We start from the raw sequence: 25,473 nt of genomic DNA on the forward strand, positions 1-25,473 counted from the left end.
GTCCTCTGAGAACTTCTGGTGCACATCAAAGATTGAGAACCACTGCTCTAAGCCAGAGGTTCCACTTCTCAAAATTTGTGCATAAGAGAATGCCCATACCCAGGCTATAATACCCCAGACCAAGTAAATCAGAATATCTGGTGGTAGGCCGTTGGCCCTACTAGTTTTTCAAGTTCCCATGTGATTCTAATGTGCAGTGATGCTGAAGAAGCACTGCTCTGAGCCTTACCTTCTTTACCTCTGGGACCACCTCTTCTCAGCCTTTACCGTAATCCTCTGGCCTTAAGTGTCGATGATGTGATGACGTGATGGCTTCGCTGGGCTCCTTCTGTCCAGGCCCCTGGCTCCACCGTCCCCAGCCTCACTGCTTGGGGAAAGCGCATGGTCGGAAGACAAAGCCCAACATCTGAGACGAGTATGAGGTTGATCCAGACAAAAACCAGGGCCAATGGGCTCTGCAGGACTGTAAATCCAGTCATCCAAGGCTGCCTCTGGCAGGACTCCCTGCGTTGCTTCCCGCAGCGCACGGCCTAGTGTCGGCGCTTTAAAAACCCTTGCTCTAAAGGAGTGCTTGACCCCTAGGTTAAAGGAGTCCCTAACCCCTCAGTTAAATTTCCTCTCCCAAAGCAAGTACATCCTTTCATGGCCCAGTTTACTTCTCAGGCCATTATAAAAATTGTTCTGTATTGTAGTGACTTGTTTAATTGTCTGTGATTCTCGCTAACCTGTGTGCATTTTTCTCATACATCAATTGTGTGTATTTAGCTTTTATCACCTCCTCTGGTCTTAAACACCTTTGAACGTAATTTTGAAAGGTAGGTTTTATAAAACCATTTTTCGTGTCCATGTGACTAGGCATCATTTTTCCTTATTGTAGGGATGTATTGTTGCTTGTCGTAGTGACTTATTTAATTGTCCGTGATCCTTGCTAACCTGTGCGCTCACAAAGAAGGACGTAACCGCCTATCTCGGCCACTGCTATGTCCTTAGCGCCTAACACAGGGCCCAGCATGTGGCTGGTACTCAATAAGCCTTTGTTCAGTGAAGGAGTTTATTTATTTGCCCGATATGGGTCCGGCTCAGCTGGGAGGCAAGTCAAGGATTATAGCTTCTGACCCTAGTCATGTATCTTACCTAACACATGGCCAAAGAAGAAGTAGGTCTCGCAAGCCTCTTGTTCTTCTTGGAAACTGACCCACCAGCAGAGGGCTACAAATCTCCAGTTACATGTAGGTCCCTTGTTTACTACTGTGGGGACAGAGCGGAGGGATGGTGGAGTTGGCTGGTGGGGAAGGGGCATCTGGGAGCCCAGCGGCGCTGGCTCGGCAGCATCTGCGTTGGCTGAGCACCGCTGCATCTGTCACTGTTCCGTGCACCTGCCGCAGCAGGACCTGTACAGGCTGCAGGTTGTCCCGTGCAGGCACGGGGCCTCCCTGCCTGGGGAGCAGGCTTGCCCCACCCCCACCCCACCCCCAGTTAATTACTACTGCAAAGGCAGCTCTCAACCAGTGATGGGGGTGGGGTGGGAGTTTTTTGGCTAAATGTCCCGGTTTCTTCATCCCTGGCGCCCCCTGGTTGGCTTACCTCTGAGCTGCCTCTCTGAGTTCTCAGCAGGACTGAACTGTGCTTGCCCACTGTGTTAAAGGGCTTGATAGCATGCCTTTGGGGGCTCCTTCCCTGCCTTGTCCCACTCTCGCCTCCCCTGCAGCGTTTCCCGGGTTCACCTACAAGCACACTACTTGCACCTGCCTCCTCGTCTCAGGGTTTGCTTTCATGGAACCCCAAATAAGCCAGGCATCTTTAATGTCTCATACACTAAATCACATTACTTCATTTCATCCTCTCTGTTCTACATAAAATATGTACCATGAACTTCATGTTACAAAGAAAGAGATACTCCAGAGTTTAAATATCATGTCCCAAATCAGCAAAAGGTAGACCTAGGATTTGAGCACAGAGCTGTCTGATCTGAAGCCTCCCATTGCCTCTCTCCCCACCGCTCCCCTCTGCCTGTCACAGAGGTGGCAAGCTCCCCAGCCAGGGGTGCCTTCATCAATCCAGGTGCCTTCCGTCTCCCTCTTCACCCAACTCCAGAAAAGTCAACTGGGCACCGAGGCCTCCTTTGTCTCAAGTCTTCACTTCGCATGAGGAAACTGAGCCTGAAGGGACAAGTGACATTCTCAAAGCATGTGCACATTTATCATTTCTGAAATGGCCCTTAGGCGTCCCCATTTTACAGAACAGGAAATGAAGCCAAGAGGAAGGGATTTGAGCAGTGACAGCGTAGGTATTAGTGGCTGAGGGAAGACTCATTTATGGGGCAGCTTCCTTGTGCCAGGTTCTCTGTGGCACTTTTCTTGTGCAAGCTGCCCTCCTGCATCCTTCCACAAGCGTAAGTATGCAGTGTTCTCATTTGGCAAAGGGGAACCAAGATTTAGAAGATTCAGAAGGCGTAGTCATCTGCCCACAATCCGAATGGGGGGCTGGGATTCGAATCGGGCCCACGTTTGGCCTTTTGCATAAACAGAGTGGGGGTGGGGGGGATTGGAAAGGGAAAGCCAAAACCCACCCAGCAGACCTGTATTCACTCAGGGCTGGAGGTTCCTCGAAGTAAAACCACTTGTGGGGTTTGTGGGGAAAGGAAGCTGGGGAACAGAGAGGTGAGGGACAGTGGTCAGTCAGAGGTAGAGGAGGTAGGGGGCGCCAAAGAGAAGCTGACACTTCTCTCTGTCCCCTCGCCAAGCAGACCAGTTTTGAGGAACAGGACTCAGAGTTTCTGTTTATATCTGTCCCTCTGTCCCATTTGCAATCTTTTTTTTTTTTTTTAAAGGGTGTCCGCTGATCACAAGAACTCTATGCCCTGCCTCCCCGGGTTCGCCCTGCCCCCAATCCCTGCCTTCCATTGCTCCAGAGTTCTGGGAACACCTCGTTTCCACCCAGTTCCACCCAACTCCACCCTACTGAATTCCTTTAAGACAGATCTCCCGGAGAGAAGACTCAAAGCACCACTGAGACAGCAAAGAAAACCTTTGTGGTGAACTTGGCCTCTATGAACTAGCCACTGGTGGGCGTTGTGGCCATCCAAGAACACCTAATGATACAAAAAGAAGAACTTTGCTCGACTCTTGTCATTCTGAGAGGCAGTGAAACCCAGAGTCCAATCTCCATCGTCGCACAGGAAGCTGAGTATTTCCTACTTGGTTAGGACCTTGAAACTTAGATTCATAAGCAGTCTTTTAGACACCGAAACACAAGCCCTTGTGGACGAAATTCTTTGGAACCAGAGTAAGTGGAATTGTTTGTTTCCTGTCTTGTGAGTTACTGCTTAGGGCAATCTTGTTTATAGACATGTACGTACCTGGGCAGGACAGCAGTCCTTCTCACATTGTAGGACATCATTTGTTTACCCGTCTGTCTCCCCAAAGGTTCTTTTAGGGCCAGGCAAGTATCTAAGTTACACCTTGATGTGTATGTAAGGCAGTCATTTCTGAATAGCAATACTGAGAACAGGTGGATTTTCAAGGCTGAGTGCTCAGATGTGATTTTCTTTTCTACAAGGGAAGCCTTCTTGGATGCTTGATTACTTATGACTGTTTAAGGAAAGTCAGCCCAGTGTTAGGAGACAAGAGATGCCTTCTGTAGAAAGTGATGCAAGGGGAATTTTCTTGACAAAGTTCCCCATGGAAGAAAGGAAAAACAAGTAAGGTATACAAAGAAGGTGTAGCTTCTTGGGAAGGGAACTATTAATTGGGAAGAGCTTTGCAATTGCAAGGGTGATTTGATAGTAAAACAATTTCTTAAGAGTAGATTCAAGGATTCTCAAAACCAGGAGTGCTGACTGCTTTAGATGGAGGTAGGCTTTCACCCACCTGAAGATAGGGAGCTGGCCAGATGACCTGCTGGGATGCATCCATTCTATTCTACAAACAAAGAGGCAGGTCAGAATTTTGTTCTGAATCCAGTTGCTTGGAACTGTGTCAAATAGGAAGGAAAATAAATGATTGATGAAGATAGAAGGGCATGGGGGCTACTTGGAGGTACCTACTTCCACTCTCCCTCCTTAGGAGCCCCTAACCACTGTGCAGTGACCTTGGGACCAGAGTTTTGCAGCAGATTACAGCAGGGCTGGAGGACTGAATGGCAACACAGTTCTCTGTTTTATTCCCCAAGGCCCCTCCCTTGGAGAGATTCTCGTAGGCCATCTCCCTTTAGGAGCCATATTGAAGTTGTTGCATGAAACCTGACAAGTTGGGGAAAAGGCATATGGGGTTGGGAGTTGAGAGTGGGAGGAAGCAGAGAAGAGGTGACTCTTTGTTCAAAATGTGGACACCTGCGGATGCTGACTCAATTGTTTTCATCTTAGCCAAAAACTCCCCAGAAATTGGGCTTTCAGGATCAGTCTTTCTCCAGTTGGAGAGAATTTCAAAGTGGAGTTCATCTTGAAGGGACAGTCATCGTCCTTCATTGTCAAGCAGATTTCACTTCCCAAGTTAGCAATAGAAAAGAGAGGCCTGCAGTGTGGGATTTGGGGTACAGGGGACAACAGCCAGTACGGGATTAGAGCCTGGGACATCCTGGTGGTGATGGGTCTCAGAAAAGGGCCACTGCAGGGAAGAAAGTTCCCTTACATTTACCACTCAGTGCCAGGGGTGCATTTTTTTCATGCATTACCTCATAGCAGCTCTATGAGGGAAGTGTTGCTCCCCCACATTGCAGGTGAGGAACTGAGGGTCAGAGAGGTCAATTAACCTCCACATTTCATGCACCTGGTAGATCATGCCAAAGTCCTGCTCCCTTTGGGAGGAGCAGGGGACTTCAGCAGGTGGATCAGAAAGGATTGAAAATGTGTGTCAAAAAGTATGGGCAGAGAGAAGTCCTCCAAAGACAGCTATCGAGTGGTTCTTTTTGTTTGTTTCAAGGCAACCCTCGGTAAAAATATCGAAGAGTTTATTTCAGCAGAGTTCCAGCTTCCACCTGGTCACTGTGGGATACCGCCTCATGACTTGAGGCTGTTCTGAGCTCTTCCTTCCCAGCTTTCTGTTCCACTAGCTCACTCTACTTCTCCCAGCCCGTGCTGTCCTCTAAATCCCTCCTCATTGCTCTCACAAGGGTGCAGAGTTACCTGTAAACCTATCTCCCTACCTACTATGGGCTCTATGACAGAAGCCAGGATGAGTCCACTCTGGTGCACTCAGTGCCCTCAACTGCAAAGAGATGGGATTGACTTATTAAGGTTTCACGATGGCAGCACTACTGGCATTTGGTGTAGGGTAATTTTTGCTTTGTAGGAAATCCTCAGCTCTGCCCATCAAATGACAGTAGCATGACCCAAAAAATTAAATTTAAAAACAACAAAAACTCAAAACACCTACACATTTTCAACCCCAAGCTGACAATATTTCTAGTCCCTAAAGCCGCAAAGATCTGTTTGCAAGTTTTTCACTCTCAACGAGGACTATTTCCCTTTCCTGGGTACTCCTGTCCCCTCTATAGTACAAAATCATGGCTCTGTGATTGGGGGTAGGAAAGCTAAGTGGTTTCAGGAATGGGCTTGAAAGTCATACACATCTGGGTTTGAGCGCCAACTCTTGCTCTCATCAGCTGTGTGTCTTGGGTGAGTATCCTCACCACTCTGAACCTTCGTGTCATCACCTCTAAATTAGGGAATGCTGACGGGTTGTTTAATGCTCCGTCCACTGCCTAGCCCACGGGAGGTGCTTAGGGAGCATTAGTGTGGTAAGGTCTCTTTCTGCCCAGTGAACTTTTCCTTTACCACATTCACACCAAAATAATTAACTTCACACTTCCCCATGTCAGACAACAGTTTCCAGGAGGGCAGAGAGGACCTGGGTCTTCCCTGTTTACCATCCCGCCCCTAAGGCATGCCCATGAACGTTTGTCAAGTGGTTGAAGAAATGTCACCATTGCCTTGTCTTTGTTGTCCAGAGCCCACAGTGTTTAACAGCAAAAATAAATACACAACCCATTTTCCTTGGCCCACAGAAGAAGCCAGGATGGAACTGTCAACTACCTCAGAGAACTATGACTTGACCACAGAATATGACTATGGGGACACAACCCCATGCCAGAAGACGGAGGTGAGAGCCTTCGGGGCCCAACTGCTGCCCCCTTTGTACTCCCTGGTGTTTATCATTGGCCTCGTCGGCAACCTCCTGGTGGTCTTGATCCTCCTGCAATACAAGAGGCTCAAAAGCATGACCAGCATCTACCTTCTCAACCTGGCCATTTCCGACCTGCTCTTCCTCTTCACGCTGCCCTTCTGGATTGACTACAAGCTGAAGGATAACTGGATCTTTGGGGATATCATGTGCAAGCTGCTCTCTGGGCTTTATTTCGCAGGTCTGTTCAGCGAGATCTTTTTCATCATCCTGCTGACCATCGACAGGTACCTGGCCATCGTCCATGCGGTGTTCTCCCTGAGGGCCAGGACTGTCGCCTTTGGGACCCTCACCAGCGTGGTTACCTGGGCCCTGGCCATCTTGGCTTCTACCCCGGGCTTGTACTTTTCCAAGGCCCAGTGGGAGTTCACTCATTACACCTGCAGTCTTCATTTCCCCCATGAAAACCTAAGGAAGTGGAAACAGTTCCAGGCTCTGAAACTGAATATCCTGGGGCTGGTTTTGCCTCTGTTGGTCATGATTGTTTGTTACACAGGGATTGTAAAGATTCTGCTCAGACGGCCAAATGAAAAGAAGATCAAGGCTGTCCGTCTGATTTTTATCATCATGGTCATCTTCTTTCTCTTCTGGACCCCCTATAATCTGAGTTTACTTGTCTCTGCTTTCCAAGACTTCCTTTTCACCAATGAGTGTGAGCAGAGCAAACAGCTGGACCTGGCCATACAAGTGACCGAGGTGATCGCCTACACACACTGCTGCGTCAACCCCGTCATCTACGCCTTCGTGGGCGAGAGGTTCCGCAGGTACCTCCGCCAATTGTTCCACAGGCTCACTGCTGTGCACCTGGCCAAGGTGTTTCCCTTCCTCGCCACAGAGAGGTTGGAGAGGGTCAGTTCCATGTCTCCCTCCACAGGGGAGCAAGAACTCTCTGCTGGGTTCTGACTCAGCCCCCTGGAGGACAATCCAGGACCCAGCCAGAGTAACCTGCCGGCCAGGCTGGCCACCCGGGACAGGAGGCAACTGCTCTCCACCTGACTCCTGACACAGCATGGAATCACAGCCCTTTTGGGGTGAGAGGGAGCTTAAAAGTGGTCTAGACTAAATCACCTCCAGTCTCTTCCATGAACTCCTCCCTGATAGAAAGGAGATGAACAAGCAAGACGGAACATGCCGGAAGACTGGGACAAAGGGTGTGAGTGAAGGGCTTGGATCCAAACAGGAGTTCAGATTTGTGAGAACATTAGCATTTGTAAACAAAACCACTGCAGCATTCCACCCCCACCCCCACCCCTGTCCCCACCACGCAATCCCCCGATGAACTTGGATATAGTGACTTCCAGAGATGCCTCCACTCCGAACCCCAGAGCCTGTCAGTAGCCAGCATTCGCCTCCTCTTAACCTCCCCATCTCCCCAACTTACTCTCCGCTCACAACTGCGCGGTTTAGGCCCTTAGAAGCCCTAGGGAAGCAGAGACGGTGGAAGGACTTGAGACGCAGTGGGAATTAAGATTGGGAGACTGCTGTTGGGAGTGGGACAAAGAAAACTCTTAGAATTCTTATATTCACTAAAATCAAACAATCCACGCAGTAGGCTAAGCACAGACCATGTGTGTAACATGTGCGCGTCTCAAAGCTGCTATAGAGGGGAAGCACTCATCATTTCTGTTTACCATTCCCTTCTTTCTGAATATTTTCCAAAATCTCCTTTCCCTGTAAGTTGGGTGACATGGTGGTAAATTCTGATGGCTTTAAAGCAGAAATTAATAAAGGCGAACAGAGGCAAGGTTGATTTTCTTCCTTCTTTTTGCTCCCCGTCCAAGCTTCCCGATTTTAAACATCAGAGTCTGGCTCCCACCTCAGACCCATGAGCAGGCAATGGCTTATTGTGTAGCTGACAGTGTCTGGCGCTGGGAGGGGGCTGGTGCTGAAAATGACTGCAAGGAAGATGCCTGCCCTTGCATAAAGTGTCGGGTGGGGCCTCTCGGGTATTCAAAGTGTTCTTCCAGACAACTTAACTCCTCCTCTCTCACCGAAGAGTCCTATTTATCATTCTTTTCCCCCCTTTTCCCTCAAACATATATTTCATTTACTTGTTTTAAAATGTCAGTAGGGATTATGTGTAATAAATGCTAGCATTGTTTCATAAACTTTTGTTTTAGATATACACAAGTTAAAGGGTAAATATTGCTTCATAAAACTTTTGTTTCATCATATATGTGCAGGTAAATTGTATTTATCAACCACAGCATTGATATAGGTTTGCAATTGAATAGCTGCTGGATTATGCTATATGACTTGTCTTTTTTTTTTCAAGTTTTATTTACACATTGTACAATCTATCCTAAGTGGATATTTCGTATTGTGACTTTATTACAATTAATAAAGGAATATTGCAATGTTACTGTTAACTATGGACCTTAGCTTGCATTAATTGTATTTTTCCCATATACCACCCTATTAGTAACACCTGTAACACTGATGTTCATTTTTTCTAGTTCACTTGAGAACTTTCTTAAGTTGTACAATTAACCACAGTCATTGTTCACTTTAGGTTTTGCTATGTGATACGGTCTCAGATTTTATCCTCTAACTTTCCTTCTAGTCATATACTCAACTCTAGCCTTCCCCTTTCAACTGTACTCTCACTCAGTATTGTTAGTTACACTTACAGTATTGTGCTACCATTGCATAGTATTTTGCTATCCATTTCTGAACATTTACAATAAACTTTATTAAACATTCTGTACTCTGTAAGCATCATTTGCCCAATCTCTGCCCTCTTTTGATCTCTGGGTAACCTAAGCCCTTGAATTTGACTTCTAGAATTTTCTCATTATAATTATTTCATATTAGTGAGACCACACAATATTCGTCCTTTTGTTTCTGGCTTGTTTGGCTCAATATAATACGTTCAGGTTTCACCCACGTTGTTGCATGCATCATGACTGCATTCCTTCTTTCAGCTGCATACTATTCTGTCATGTGTATATACCAGGGTTAGTTTATCCATTCAGCAGTTGCTGGACATTTGCGTTGTTTCCATCTATTTGTATCATGAATAATGTCACTTTCAACATTGTTATGCAAGTGTCTGTTCGTGTCCCTACTTTCGGTTCTTCCAAGGATATACCTAGTAACGAAACTGCCAGATCATATGACAATTCTATACTTAGCTTCCTGAAGAACTGCCAAACTGCCTTCTGGAGCAGCTGCACAAATTCTACATTCCAACCAATAGTGAATATGAATAAAGGTACCTATTTCTCCACATCCTCTCCAGCAGTTGTAGTTTTCTGTTCTTGTTTTTCTTCTCTTTTTTGATAATAGCCATTCTAGAAGGTGTGAAATTGTCTAGTAGGCGAATTTCCTTAACGGCTAGTGAAGTTGAGCATCTTTTCATATGCTTCTTAGGCATTTGTATTTCCTGTATGGAAAAGTGCCTATCCATGTCTTTTGCCCATCTTTTAATTGGGTTGTTTGTCTTTTTGTTGTTAAGTTTAGGATTTTTTTATTTATTCTGTCCATTGTTTAGGCTGCCTTTTTACTTTCTTGACAAAGTCCTTTGATGTACAGAAGTACTCAGTTTGAGGAGATTCCATTTATCTACTTCTTCTTTCATTGCTTGTGCTTTGGGTATGAGATCTAAGAAACCATGTCCTAAACATATATTTCTTTAACATCCTTTTCATCAATAGCAAAAATTGTTTCTAAGAAAGTTTAAGAAACCCAGAGGAAAAATACAAACAGCAAAATCACCTAGAATCCCACTACCTCAAAACAACCACTATACACTTTGATATATTTTCCTTAGTTTTTTTATCCCCATGCATGTTTTTCATAGTTATGTTTATAACAAAGCTGGACTCCAATTGTACTCACTGTTCTTTTGTTGTTTTTAATTGGCAATATGTTGTGATCACCTTCCCAGACCAATAAATCATTTCAAAGCATTGGTTTTGTGCCAGCACTGAATTCCATGACAGGGGTGCCCCTTAATCTATTTGCCACCCACTTCTCCATCACTTTGCACTAAGCAATTCCATGCAGCAATGCTGACTGAGGGCCTGCTTCCTTCAAACAAGCTCCCTGAGCCCAGGCGGAAACAGACACAGGAGGTTCTGTTCCTGCAGAGCCCCCAGCTCAGGAGGCCAGACAGGTGCTCAGAGGCCAGCGGAGTCCAGGATAGGAGGGGTGGGGGCTGCCATGGAGCTTACTGTGCCAGGGCGGTGAAGTGAAGGAAGGGGTTTGTCAGTCAGAAAGCACCCTCAGCCCACGGGTGTCCCCCCTTATGACACCCCTGGGCTACTGCTTTCCTGTGTTGGACACTTGAGTGGCTCCTACCAAGCCTCCTTCACCTTCAGGTGGAGACTGGCTTGTTCAAGTGGGAATATTGTCTTGTGTTCCCATCATCTTCGTGAAGAGAAGCTAATATCATGAAAGACTGAAGACTTTTGCCTGGGGAGGAAGACATCACACAGCACTGGGCTTATAACCTCCACATACAGGTCACAAATAAGCTTTTGGAGTCCAGGTGGTTGTCAGCCCTTCCCTCCCTTATACGCCTGCTCTGGGATGGAGAGAGCAAGAAGCTTAATTGAATTAAGAAACACAAAATTAAGAACATAAAACTGCACTAAAAAACAACTGTGATCTACAGAAGACACAGTTTCATGAGGAATGTTGCACGACACCCCACAGTTACATTTTTAAAGTAATGATCGTTGTTCCATTGTTACTTATTATAAAGGCAATACATGCTTAGTGTAAGAAACTGGGAACAGCAAAAACGCACAAATTAAAAAATGGAAGCCCCACTTCTCCCAAAAAACGGAAGTGATCCCACTACCCAAATATAACTTCGGTTAGCATGTTAGTATTTTAGTGCACTTCTTTCCAGTATTGCTTCCTACGTGCACTTGTATTTGTCAGGGTTTTCCAGGGAAATAGAACCGACAGGAAATATGTGTGTGTTTGTATATGTAAATATTATGTAAACGTTATGAGATGTATTATAGGAACTGGTTCACATGGGATTGGCAAGTCTGAATTCTGTAGGGCAGGCCACAAGTTGGGGACACCAATGGTGGGTTTTGATGAATTCCCCAGAGGAAGCTGGCTGGCTGAAGTAGAAATGGAAATTCTTTTTGAGTGTTGAAATCATCAGTTCTCCTTTTAAGGCCTACAACTGATTGGATGAGATGCCTTTCATTGCTGAAGGCAGTCTCCCTTGTTGGTTATAGATGTAATCAGCCATAGGTGCAATCAGCTGACTAATGCTTTAAGTCCATGAAATATCCTCACAGTAGCAGATCAGGCCTCTAGCAACCAGCAAATAACTGGACACCATAATCTAGCCAAGTTGACACGTACACTTAACCATCAGAGCACCCATACATATAATTACATATTAATTTTTATGTAACCTTGCTATAAAGTTTGATGGGTAGTAAGTAATTAGTCAAAATGCTGGCTATAAGAATAACTCTTTGAGTCTACAACTTCCTTATCTATAAAGTGAGGCTAAGACTGTCTGCCTCATGAGGCTGTTTGATGATTGAATGAAACAAATCAAGGAACTTAGGGTGATCTCTCTACAACACTGTCCAAGAAGCTGTCTGGAGTCTTCTCCCTACTGATGCCTTTCCTTCAACCAGGAAGACATCTGCAGTGATTCCTGACTACCTCCCTCTCCTCACCTCCCACTCTCAGATCTAGTCTTCATAGGACTCACACCCCATGTGAGTTTCTTCCATTTCAATCTTTCAGAATAGACTAGCACACTATCACAAACAACTTTCACATCCCCCATCTAGACTCCTAGATTATCAACATGCTGCCACATTTACCCTAATTCATTCTCTCTCTCTCCTCTCTCCTCTTTCCTCTCTCCTTGCTGTGCTCTCCTCTACCCTCTCAATCCTCTTCCCTCTTCTCTCTCTCCTCTCCTCTATCTCCTGATAGATAGATAGATAGATAGATAGATAGATGATAGATGATATAGATAGATAGATAGATAGATAGATAGATAGATAGATAGATAGATAGATAGATAGATAGATAGATAGATAGAGATATAGAAGCAGAAATGCTATTTTTTTCATCTGGAAACATTTCAAGGTAAATTGCAAATATGATGCCTCACCACACTTTAATATGTCATAATATTTTTCCTAGCAAGTAGGACACACTCCCACATGACTACCATAAAACCATCAAAATCAGAAAACTAACCCTGATGCAATATCATCTACAGCCAGCACTCTTTCCAATGTTGCCCATCTTGCTAACAATGTCATTTGTGGTGGGGTCTCTCTGGTCTCCTTCAATCTGGAACAGTTCCTTGGGCTTTGTCTTTCATGACCTCAACATTTTTAAAGACTATAGTTAAACGATGGTTGATCCTTCAACGTGGGTTTATCTGATGTTTCCCAATTATTAGATTCAGGTTCTGTAACTATGGCAGGAATCTCACAGAAGTGATGCTGCATTCTTCTCACTGCCTCATAGCAGGAGGCACATGATGTCCAGCTGACCCATGACTGGAGATGTTAGTTTTATCACTTGCTTAGAAAAGTGTCTACCAGATTTCTCCACTGTAAAGTGTTAATTAGTGAGTGGGCATTATGAGTTGGCATTCTACTGTAAAGGAGAGGCTTCTCTTCTCCCCTACTTTATTTATAAATTCATCATTCATTCATTTATTTATTTCAGTTTGGCCCCATGGATTCCATTTTTATTCAATGGGATATAGTCTAATATTATCATTGTTCATTTTGATGTACAAATTGTCCCAGACTTGTCCAATGGGAACTCTTTCAAGCTGACTTCTTTGTCCTTTTGCTTTGTCCCCTCATCATTTGTTGAGTACTTCCCTACTTTTTGGCACAAGCAGTTTCAGATTCATCTTGTATTTTCCCTGCCCCAGCCATGGAAACAGATGGTCTTCCAAGTAATCTGGTTTCCTATAGCAGAGACTAACATTCCAAAACCAAGGTCTGGTTACTAAGTGTGCTCATTGCTAATGGATTGTTATTGCTTCTGGGTCTTCTCAGTTGGCAGAGCTAGGAGAGCTACCTAGGAAAGCACAAACACACTCACATGGATACAAGCATACGCATCTCTCTATATCTATCTTTACATCTCTATGTGCATTAAGAACCATGAATTCACCCTACTCACACCAAAGCCAAGCTCACATTATTCTTTTTAGTCTCTCCCTTTTTCACATTTGAAACCACCTTTCTTATTTAATAAGAAACCAAGCTCCCATTATTGTCAGTATATTTTCTTCTTTGCATAATTCCTCAGTGAGGGATGATTCTTCTGAACATGTCAGCCTAATGCCCACTATTGCCAATAGAATGAGATTCTGCACACCAGTTGCAGACCCTCCAGCCTTATGGCCCAGTCTCCACACAATCTTAGCTCCAAGGAGTAGGAGAGAGTTAGACCACCCTTCTTTAATTTTTTATCTCTTCCTTTTAAAAATCCACATAGCCCTGGCCTTCCCTGTTATTGTTAGGTTCATGTGTCAACTTGGCCAGGAGATGGTGTCCAGTTGTCTGGTCAGGCAAGGACACATTGTGGCTGGTTAATAAACCAAGAGGCTGGGTTGTTAAAACATCAGCACGTTAATTGCATCCAAGGCTAAGTACACCTGCATTCGGCCAAGGAGCGTGCCTTCTGCAATTGGTGATGTTTAATCTAATCAGTTGAAGGCTTTAAAGGAAAATTTAGAAGAGAGAATCTCTCTGCATCAGCCAGCCAGCCTCTTCTGGGGGATTCATTGAAGACCATCAGAGCTTGCAGCCTATCCAACAGAATTTGAAATTGTGCATCTCCACAGTTGCAGGAAACACTTTTATAAAATCTCACATTTATAGCTATCTCCTTTTGATTCTGTTTCCCTAGAGAACCCTGACTAATATTCTCCCTTTCCCCACATAATAAGAACACTTTTATTGATAAATTTCTTGATTTTTCTTTATTGATTTCTGTTCTGACTTTATTATTTCTTTTCTTCTGCTTATTTTGGTTTTCATTTCCTTTTTATAAAAGTGTTTCATGCAATCTTGGAGATGCACAATTTCGAATTTTTTTTTAAATCCGGTGTCATTTTCCTTTACCCTGAAGAACTTTTTTTTTTTTAGCATTTCTTCAGTATAGGTTTATTGGCAAAGCATTCTGACAGCTCTCATTTGTTTGCAAATGTCTTTGTTTCACCCTTATAATTGAAGGATATCTTTTCAGATACAGCATTCCGCATTGATAGTATTTTCTTTTATCCCTTTAAAGATGTCATTCTGCTGCCTTGCGGATGCCATTCTTTCAGATGAGCAGTTAGCTATCATTTGTATCATTGTTAGCCTCTATGCAATGTGTCATTTTTTTTCCTGGCTGCTTTTAAGAGTCATTCTAGACATCATTTTTAGCAGTTTGGCTATGATATACTTAGGTATGTTTTTTATTATGTTTACCTGCTTTTATTTAAAATTAACTGTTCATATCTTTCACCAGTCTTTATTGGGTTTTGCTGCCATTTCTTACTGATTTCAAGAGGTTTTGGTTATGCTGGGCTTTCATTCCTTAATGCTTTAAACTTTGTAAATGACTTCTATTATTCTTGTACCTGTATATTAACTTTGTGCATTTCCTTGTTGAATAGAAATCCTTAATTTTGCTATGATTAAATTCATCACATTTTGTCTTTTGGTTTAAGCTATTTAAATGTACATTAAGGACACCTTCTCTGTTCTGAAATTTTCCTACATTTTCTTCTATTACCATAATAGTATTACTTTTTAAAATTTAAATCTTTAATCTGTTGTGTGACATGCTAAGTTACTTAACTTCCTAGATTCTCATTATCTCCTTCTCTGAAATGGAGATAATAATAGCATCTACATAATGGTGTCATGAGGATATAAATGAGCTAATACATAAAAAAATTTCTTAGAAGAGTTCCAAACAGATAGCTGCCACCATATAAAGGATTGCTATTGTAATTAAAATAAATGTGTTTCAGTGAATACTACAAGGGTGTGATGATACAGAAAAATTAAAAAAAAAATTGTACTAGTTAAATCTTGGGAAACACAGATAGGACTGAAAACATTTTTTATTTTTCCACAGTTAGAGGAATTGGTATTGGCAGGGGCAATAACAAACCCTGATGTCTGATTTTACATCAATTTCCTCACCTACTTTTTCCTTCTCTTAAGTAGCACATAAAATGATTCACCAACCCATCTTTTATCATGAAATCATTCTGATACATTTTTGAAGAAAGAAAACCGATGTTAAGTCCACAGATGTTGTTCTCTTTATTTCTGACATAATTCAGTGCAATCAGATCTCTGATCTGTACAAGAATTTTAGCATGGTAGGGTTAGTTTGCCTTGAAGTTGCACAACATTTGCTTCTGGTCCTTTCATTTCCTTTTCTATGTTTCTGTGGTAGGAAATGAGGAACAGTGAAAAGACTGAAACGTAGATGGCAGGAAAGGAACAAGGGCTGTGACTGTCTAAGGAGGGTGATGGGGTCCCCCATGACATCCCCACACCTCGGTGCTGAGCCCTCTGGAAGCAGGACAGGCGTTCTTCATTGTGCCCTGCTTCTCCCCGCCATGTCTCCATAGAAGGAAGCCCTTAAGTGCTTTCTTAACTGGAGCTTTCTTAACTCCAGCTTTCGCCTCACACACTTGCTGCCCTGCCTTACCTCCCTGGAAGCCAAACATTGGAAGGGGATTGGACAATAAATTGTATTTATCCATTTATTTGTTTATTCGTCCATCCAGATGCCATTCATCCACTCACTCATCCATCCATCCATCCCTCATTCACTACAAGCCCCTTGAGCCGGACTCCAGGAGGCCAAGGGCTCCCGAGGAGAATGACTTGCTGCCCGTCCCGTACATGCATTAAGTGTTCCACGTGCCATGATGGGACAGGAGCCACACGCCGGTCAGCTCAGCCAGGGGAAACGGGCCAGATGAAATGATGGTTGACCACAGCCTTGAAAGGCCAGCACAAATGACTTTGTAGCTTTCATTCAACTCCAAAGCATTTTGTCTTGGCTCTTTTTTTTTTTTTTTTTCACATGGGCAGGCACCAGGAATCAAACCCGGGTCTCCGGCATGGCAGGTGAGAACTCTGCCTGCTGAGCCACCATGGCCCACCCATCTTGGCTTGTTTTTTAACAAATCTAAAATTCATTTCAAGAAATAATGCAATGAAACGTTGTAAGCAAATTTCAAAAAAGAAAAGTATTGTCATTGGGGAGAAATGTGCCTGCTTATATAACAGCATGCATTATAAAGCATGGAGTGCAAATATGCTGTACAAAAAAATTTATAAATAACAACTAAAGATATTATTTGACTAAGATACCAAAAGTATTAACTCTACTAAAATATAAGGCCATCTGACAAATAAATAAGAAAATCATTAATTTACCCAATGATGTTTTTAAAACGAACAAAGTTATAAACAGGTCTCACTTGTAATACTTCTTCTGGCTATCAAAAATGATGAAGCGATTCTATTCAATTTTATTTTATCTTATTTTGTTTCAAACAAAAATATCTGATGCAGGTAAAGATGTAGCAAAAGAGTCATCGTCATATGTTCTTGATGGGAATATAAATTAGTGCAATATTTCCGGAAAGCAATTTGATAATGGATATAAAGATCATTAAAAAGAGTTCAGTTGGTAATATTGCTTCTAGGCATCTATTTTAAGGAAATATTCACAGGTAATAATAAAACAGAATACAGTTGGAAAGTTCAATAACTGGAGAAGGGTTACATAAATATTGGCAAATGGGGCATATGACACATACATGAAATGAAAGAACTTTCCTTGACATGGGAATATGCTCATAATAATTGTGTTAAATAAAAAGAAAAAGAAAACTATTCTGATCCATATTCCATGATATATCTGCAGAGCAGAGACAGGAGGGAAATGTACCCCAGATTTAATAGCACTCATCACTGGCCGATGGGATCCAGATGCTTCATTTGGAGACACAACAAACACACAGAGGTGCTATGGGATATTTTACCTTTCCAAGGGAAATACATTGACCCTGATGTTCTAGTTTGCTAGCTGCCAGAATGCAAAACAGCAGAGTTGGATTGGCTTTTAATAAAAGGGGATTTATTTTGTTAGCTCTTCAGAGGAAAGGCAGCTAACTTTTCACTGAGGTTCTTTCTTACGTGGGAAGGCACAGGACGATCTCTCTTGGCCTTCTCTCCAGGCCTCTGGGTTCCAACAACTTTCCCCAGGGGTGATTCCTTTCTGCATCTCCAAAGGCCTGGGCTGAGCTGCGAGCGCTGAGATGAGGTATGCTGAGCTGCTTGGGCGGTGCTATGTTGAGCTCTCTCATTTAAGCACCAGCCAATTAAGTCAAACGGCATTCCTTCCAGCAGGCACACCTCCTAGCCGACTGCAGATGTAAATTAGCAACAGATGAGGTTCACATACCATTGGCTCATGTCCGCAGCAACAGAATTAGGTGCCTTCACCTGGCCAAGTTGACAAGTGAACTAACTACCACACCTGACAACTCTCAGGCACCGTTGAAACGACAAGTTTGAAGTAGTTCACAGATTCATCCTTAGATCACAGTATGTTTGTTTCAAAGTATCCTGCCTTTGTAAAGCTGGCTTTTCAGTGGTTGCATAAGGAACGACAGCATGGAACAGGGAATGAGGGTGGCTGCTCCACCTGCTTTTAAGGTTTAAGAAGGTGGGCCACCTGCCTGACAGGTGTATAGACCCAATCCTCCTGACTATGTAAGAATAAAAGCAAATGTTATTTCCTCACTCACTTCGTGTGCATTTTCCCTCCAAACACCTGGTAATTTGTTGGAACAAAAATATTTACTGTTTGTATCTAACCACTGTTTGGTATTCTTTTTGGCCTAGGGGCACTGAGATAAAAGTACTAAACCACTGAGGGCACCAGGGACTTAGAAAGCTCGGGAAGCTCTGGAGTAGGGATCTGTTTAGGAATTAGACCATGCAATGGTGGGAGGCGGTGGAGGAGCCTGTGCAGAGTGGAGAGTCTGATACCTCTGCACCCAGTGCTCGCCATACGGCGTGTCCCTATAGGTCAAGCCCACCACCATCAGAAAGGAGAAGGGCAGAGGACGAGAGCAAGGACAAGGCAGAAACAGAAAGGACAAACCGGAACCCACACGGACAACTGGAACCTGTGAAAACCAAAGGGAACCTTCCTTTGTCTCTCTCCTCATCCTACCTGGAGGCTGCAAGTGATCTGCAGCCGGGGCTTCCACCATTTGCCAGGGAGATGCACGTGCCCCTGGTCCAGGGTTTGCAGGAGGAGGGGAGCAGGGAGGAGCTGGAGCCCCAGCGGGTCCAGGTGTGGTCCTGCGCATCTAGGTGAGCCAGCAGGGGACCACAGTGTGTGGGAGCCACCCCCTGCCTGGTGCCTGCTTCTGTCTTCAGAGCGATCACGGTCGCTTCACTCTTCTTCCACGCCCCATTCTAACCATCCTTTATAGCCTCTCTAACCTAGAACTCTACAGGGAAAGAATTCTGGGATATGAAGTTTCAGCTTAGCTAGATTGACACTGTATGTGGCCATAGGGTGACATTTATTTTCTTCTGTCCACTCTTTTGATCATATCCAGTTTTTTTAATGAGCACAAGAGAAAAAAAATATTATTTGTGATAAGAAAAGAAAGAAAAAAATGAGGGAGGAAAGCAAAGAGGGAGGGCAGGGAATAGAGGAAAAATCGGAGAGAGACAGAAAAGAAAAAGCTGGCAGGTGTTTCTAGAACGGGGTGGGTGAGCATTCCGGGAGCTAGGGTGCTGGGGGGCAGAGGAGGGTGGGGAGGGGTGATGGGGGGCAGGGGCAGGGAGAGATGAGCTGGGAGGTGCCACCATAAAGCGCTGAGCCTGCGTTTCCCATTCAGGGGTGACTCCCAGTGTGTACTCTGAGCACAGGCCTTAAAGTATACGTATTTACGTGCCAGGACACTTGGATAGGTACTTTCACATCTCTCTGAGTCCTACGTTTTGATATTTATGGAAAAAAGTATTTTTTAAAAGTGCTATAGCAAAGACTTGGAATCCATGGCTTGTCAGCTAGAGATAGTTGTCCAAAACCTCTTGCCTATTCAGTGCCCACTTTTTCCTGGACTTCTCACTGCTCATTATTCCCTCGCATCCCCAGGTCTCTGCCTCTTCTCCCCTAGTAATAATGTGGATAAAGCTATGTGCATTGCGACAGAGCTACAAAACAGGTACTAAATAACTATTTATTGAAAGTCTCTGCCCCAGGAATGGTGAGAGCGGGGAGAAATTCAACTTCCCCAAGTTGAATTCTTGATATTCTCACAAGCAGTGTGGACGACCAAAGCTATAGGCTGAGCCCCCAGTCTTGGGGTTTGTTCATATGAAACTTAACTCCACAAAGGATAGGTCAAGCCTGCTTAAAATTAGGCCTAAGAGTCACCCCCAAGAGAGCCTCTTTTGTTGCTCAGATGTGGCCCCTCTCTCCAGCCAACATGTCGAGCAGTCTCACCACCCTCCCCCTCTCTGCATGGGACATGACTCCCAGGGGTGTGGACCTTCCTGGCAACGTGGGACAGAGATCCTGGAATGAGCTGAGACTCAGCATCAAGGGATTGAGTGAACCTTCTCGACCAAAGGGGGAAGAGTGAAATGAGACTAAGTGCCAATGGCTGAGAGATTCCAAACAGAGTCGAGAGGTTATCCTGGAGGTTATTCTTATGCATTAAGTAGATATCACCTTGTTAACCAAGATGTAGTGGAGAGGCTGGAGGGAACTGCCTGAAAATGTTGTGCTGTTTTCTAGTAGCCATGTTTCTTGATGATGATTGAACAATGATACAGCTTTCACAATGAGACTCTGTGAATGTGAAAACCTTGTGTCTGATGCTCCTTTTAGCTACTATATCAACAGAACAGTAGAACATATGGAATAAAAATAAATAATAGGGGGAAAAATGTTAAAATAAATTTAGTTTGAAATGCTAGTGGTAAATGAAAGCGAGGGGTAAGGGGTATGGTATGTATAATCTTTTTTTTTCTCTGTTATCGTTTTATTTCTTTTTCTGTTGTCTTTTTATTTCTTTTTCTAAATTCATGCAAATGTTCTAAGAAATGATGAATATGCAACTATGTGATGATATTAAGAATTACTGATTGTATATGTAGAATGGAATGATATCTTAATGTTTTGTTTGTTAATTTTTTTAAATAAAAAAAAATCCTAAAAAAAAAAAAGAAAGTCTCTGCCCCAGGTGGTCCCCCCATTCTATCCGCACTTCTTAAAAAAGGTTTCCTCGAAAGGAAGGTTGGGTGCGTTTTCTTTGAAAAGTGTCACACTCCAGTGATTTCCTTGCATTGCTTTGATGCCCAAGTTACCTCCAGGAAGTTGACACATCATGGCCTCTCACCCTTGGCATCACTCCAGCCCCTGCTGAGACAACCATTTCACCCTAGGCAAGGAAATTCAGCATTTGCTTCATTCAATACCTGTTTACAGGAAGGGAGGGGGAAAAAGGGGTTACCTCCATTATTTAAATTTTGACGGTGTCTGAAAAATGGTAGAAACCCAAGCAGCTTTGTACTTTCCCTGTTTTGTTAAAACCTGATTTTCTTTGTCTTCACCAGGAACAAGGCTGGGCGTTGTCTTGAAAGTGAACACAATGGGTGTTGGCAAATGTGACCACAGAGAGGCTGTGAGAATGCTGGCCACAGCCCTTCAAAATGAGGCGGAACCAGAACCCCCTCCCCCCTCTCCCCGAGGTCCAGCACTTGCTTATAATCGGGAATAAAATAGACTGTGTCCTGTGTTGATGCACTTTTGTATGTTGAAGGTAGGAGGAAGAACAAACAAGAAGCAAAAAAAGGGGGAGATTGGTTTTATAGATTAGGTAAAGTACTGGAACCAGCTTGTAGCAGTGTGCCAGCACCAATTGTGCAATCACATTCCAACGCTGTGATCAGTTACTGCTCTGCTGGTAGCATGAAATTGGCCATGGCAGGCATACCAGAGAAAATGGTGACTGCAACAAACCAGGGCTTTCCCCTTTTTTGACAGCCAGTTGTCACCAACACCTCAAAGCTTATATTCATAAAATGGAATATTGTTATTAGCAATAGTACCATTATAGAAAAAATGTCACGTGCCATGGAAACTTGTCTACACTATTTTGCTAAGTAAAAAAGAGGTACTAACATGTACTGTATATACTATCAGATGAGCTTAGAGTCTCACCTCACACCTACCCAAATATGTGTAACAAAAAAATCAGGATTTAAGGGATGATTTTGATTAGTGAATCGTTATATAAATATTCTTTTGTGCTTTCTGGAATATTGGAGCATAGACAGGGAAATACTGGAAATCTCTTCATTGCATCCAGCTGCTGCCTTGGTCTCTGATAATGGTCATACAGCCCCTATCTTCTGCCCCTGTGATTGTAAAGACCTTGTGAATGACCCTGATCTGTACCTTTTTAGAGTACTGCAATCACTAAAGACAGCCCCTAATGGCTGTTAATGAAAGGTCTTGGGTTCACCTGGAACTAACCCACCACAAGTCCTAAATTATCTTGATGACTGAACTCTCTTTGAGACCAAAGGAAGAAAGGTTTATTTTGTCTAGAACCTAAATTTTCTGTAGCACATAATCTAACTCAACCTGTTTGGATAGCTCATTTGAACAACTGAAACACAGGGAGCCCAGAATAAGAATGAGAGCCTTTAATCTTGTATCGCTTTATGTAATGCTTGGATACATCCTAGAATATATTAAGCAGATAATCAAAAAGTATTAGCAAAGTCCCTTGAGGGATGGGAGAAAAAATATGGAACTATTTAACCTTGCCATCAGGGAATGCCCTGATACTGTGTTAAACTTTAGGGACACCCAAATCAATAGGCCATGATCTCAATCCTGAGGCTTACTCTTGTGAAGCTTATGTAGTAGTAAAGAAGCTTGGCCTACCTATAAATATGCCTAACAGTTACTTCTGGAGGACCTCTTTTGTTGTTTAGATGTGGCCTCAGTCTCTCTAAGCCCAACTCTGCAAGTGAAATCTTTGCCCTCCCCCCTACGTGGGACATGACATCCAGGAGTGAAGGTCTCCCTAGTGATGTGGGAGATGACTCCCTGGAATGAATCTGGCCCTGGCACCTCGGGATCAACAATTCCATCCTGACCAAAAGGGGGAAGAGAAGTGTAACTAATAAAGTATGAGTGGCAGAGAAAGTTCAAATAGCGTCGAGAGTCTACTCTGGAGGTTGCTCTTACACAAGCTTCAGTTAGACCTTGCTACCTACGATAACCTGCCAAACCTCACCCAAAACCATTCTAGCCAATCCTATAGAACACCTAGGGCAATATTAAGATTCCACAAAGATTCCATGTACTAGAGTAACTTTCCAGAAACTTACAACCTCCAGATGGGTCCCTGGACCAGATAAGTCCTGAAGGATAGAGGCCCAACCTTTACAGAACATCAGATAGTTCTATCTCCCTACCCCGTATCCCCTGACAGATCCTTTCTGTCTGTTAGACTGGCCATAGCCCAAACACCCCTAAAGAGAGGAATGGAAAGATCAAAGGTGATGGTGGAGTTATACAGAGAAGATAGAATTTAACAAATGAATATGAATGCTGAATCAAACTGATATCTCTTTCAGTCTCCAGTATCTTAGAGCAGCTAGAAGTAAAAACCTAAAATTGTAGAATTATAACCCATATCAAACTCTGAAATATTTTCTACAACTAATTGTGGTGCTGTGCTTCAAAATGTATTGCTTTTTTGTATATATGCTATTTTTCACAAAAAAAGAAAGAAGTCAACTGTGATGATAAAAAATATATATATTTAAACCCTCTAGCCTCCTATACTCTGGAGTAGCTAGAAAGAAAAATCTGTAGAGGATTATGTGGTAGCCCATGACAAACTCTGGAATCTGTCCTGTAACAACTTGTTGAAGAGTGCTTTGAAAACTATTGCTTTTTTATTTCTTTGCTTTGTACATATGTTATACTATACAATAAAAAAGTTAGAAAAAAAATTGCCTGGGGTTGGGGGTGGGAAACGGACATAACTGAGAGTGGGCATGAGGGATTTTACAGGGAGGATGAAAAACAGGTCTGTGGTGATGATTGCAACACTCAGCAGAGTTATTAAAGATCATCAGATTACACACTTGCAATGGGTGAATTTTACAATATGAAAAATAAACCACAATAAGTTTGATAAATATATTTGCATATATATATATATATTTATTTAGGCAGCGGAGAAGTTTAGACTACCTGTAGGTATGCCTAAGAGCTACTCCTGGAGGACCTCTTTTGTTGCTCAAATGTGGCCTCAGTCTCTCTAAGCCCAACTCTGCAAGTGAAATCATTGCCCTCCCCCATACGTGGGACATGAGATCCCAGGGTGAAAGTCTCCCTGGCAATGTTGGAGGGGATTCCCAGGGATGAATCTGGCTCTTTCTCCCTGAAGAAAATTTGATGTTCAGAGGAAAAAATTGACCAAAGAAGGAAAGAGTTCCATTTCTTTGGGTATATACTATTTCAATTGTTTGTAATAATTGTACAAGGGATTGATATATTATGGTTTTTTTTCCACTTGCCATTTTCTCCAGAACATTCTTCTCCATTCCATGAAAAGTCCTCAAAGATAGTATTCTTACAAATTGTGTGGTGTGCCTTTGTCTGGCCCAGCACAGCCTACTTAATCATGCCTCCATTGTTGGCGTGTGGGTGGTTCTTCCCTTTTGTGAATAAACTACAGTCTTTCGGCCTATGTGTTTCTCTCCATTTTGAACTGAGTTTCTGGTTCATGTAGTATAAAAAGGGCTCTGGAGGAGACATTTTAGAAAACAGGTTAGCAGTTTCTTTAAAAATTAAACATTCGTCTCCCATTTGATCCAGGCATTTCTCTCCATTCTTAGAGAAACAATTACATACATACACACAAGGACTTCTACATGAACATATGTTTATGGCAGCTTTATTTGTAAGAGCCAAAAACTTGCAAAGATCCATCAGCAGGTGAATGGATTAAAAAAAATGGCATAACCATGTAAGATGCTACCCATCAATAAAATGAAATTAACTCACAAACATGATACATGCAACGTGAATGAATCTCAAAATTATTATGCTGAGTGAAAGAAGTAGTGAAAGAGTGCATATTGTATGATTCCATTTGTATTAAATTCTAGGATATGAAAGCAAATCTATTACGACTGAAAACAGTGCAGTAGTTGCCTGGGGACTGAGATTGGAGAGAAGAATGAATTACCATGGGACACCAGGAAACTTTTAAGGGCATTGAAATGTTTATTATCTTGATTGTGATGGTCTCATGGGTGTATTCACATTTCCAAACTGACTTCAAATATTCGTAGTTTATTGTATTTCTATTTGCTATTATATGTGTGTATGTGTATATACTTATAAATATCTCCAGTTTTGTGAGTATTAACAAAACAAGAATGTATTGGCTGCTTACAATAAGAAAAAGGTACTTGAGGCTTGTCAGATGCCATTTCTAATTGTGGAAGACTTTCTGTCTCCTCTTAATTGAATTCAGAAATAGCACAGAGTCTGGTGATGAGGAAAGAGTATGATTTTGAGCTAACCCTTCATTTATTCCTTTGTTCAAAAGCCCCAGGGTGTGGCAATGGGAGTGAGTGGCTGAAATGGGGTGGAGGAGAGAAGGTGGTTGGTGATGAGGAGGTCAGGAGGCTCCAGTAGACACTGGGACACTTAGGGTAAGGGTAGAATTTAGAGGTGGAGAGGAAGAAAGAAAAAGGAGCCCAGATCATCAGTGAATGAGGAGGATAGCTTGAGAGGCTGGGAGATGGTGGCCCCGAGGAGGGATAGACATTGGTAGATTTGGTGGCATGAGCTCTGAAGGAGGAAGGACTTGAACTCAGTTTGGGGAAAAAGGTAGACACAGACGCTGGTACGTGGACATATCCTATCCACAAGTGGGCCGAAGGAAACATGATCTGTATGATCAAAGACCCATGCAACCTGCCATTTGCATCAAAGAGCTCGAGGGTAGAAAGCAGTGGATCTCAAATTTTCCTGCAGGTTAGAATCCCCTGGAGAGCTTTCTAAACTTCCAATACTAGGTCACACTCTAGACCAAATCAATCAGAAGGTCTGTGGGGGGGAGGAGGCAGCAGCGTTTTTTAAATATCCCAGCTGATTCCAGTGTGCAGCAAAGTTGGGGAACACTGCTGTAAAGAGAACTGGTTTGTAGCCCTAGAATTATCTGGAGAAACTTTTACAAAAC

General features: G+C 43.1%; 1 protein-coding gene across 3 annotated transcripts; it reads left to right on the forward strand.

The window, feature by feature from the left end:
• Positions 1-2,683: 2,683 nt before the first annotated feature.
• CCR1 (C-C motif chemokine receptor 1) lies at positions 2,684-23,855 on the forward strand. Of its 3 annotated transcripts, none has more exons than XR_013162797.1 (2): positions 2,684-3,285; positions 20,810-23,855. XR_013162797.1 is itself a non-coding variant. In XM_077129556.1 (2 exons), exon 2 carries the CDS (start codon positions 6,015-6,017, stop codon positions 7,080-7,082), a length of 1,068 nt encoding a protein of 355 aa, XP_076985671.1. In that variant the 5' UTR covers positions 2,818-3,285; positions 5,947-6,014; the 3' UTR covers positions 7,083-10,082. The 3 variants fall into 3 exon arrangements, 2 of the variants coding, with proteins under 2 accessions (XP_076985671.1, XP_076985672.1); XM_077129556.1 differs by lacking the exon at positions 20,810-23,855 and adding an exon at positions 5,947-10,082 and having other exon boundaries at positions 2,818-3,285; XM_077129557.1 differs by lacking the exon at positions 20,810-23,855 and adding an exon at positions 6,004-10,082 and having other exon boundaries at positions 2,819-3,285.
• The last annotated feature ends 1,618 nt before the right edge of the window (positions 23,856-25,473 follow it).

The sequence above is a fragment of the Tamandua tetradactyla genome, chromosome 15 (assembly GCF_023851605.1).
Source record: "Tamandua tetradactyla isolate mTamTet1 chromosome 15, mTamTet1.pri, whole genome shotgun sequence".
NCBI lineage: Eukaryota > Metazoa > Chordata > Mammalia > Pilosa > Myrmecophagidae > Tamandua > Tamandua tetradactyla.

Excerpts from the sequence above, each read along its gene's own strand:
- CCR1 (XM_077129556.1), top strand. The coding sequence starts at position 6,015 with ATGGAACTGTCAACTACCTCAGAGAACTATGACTTGACCACAGAATAT.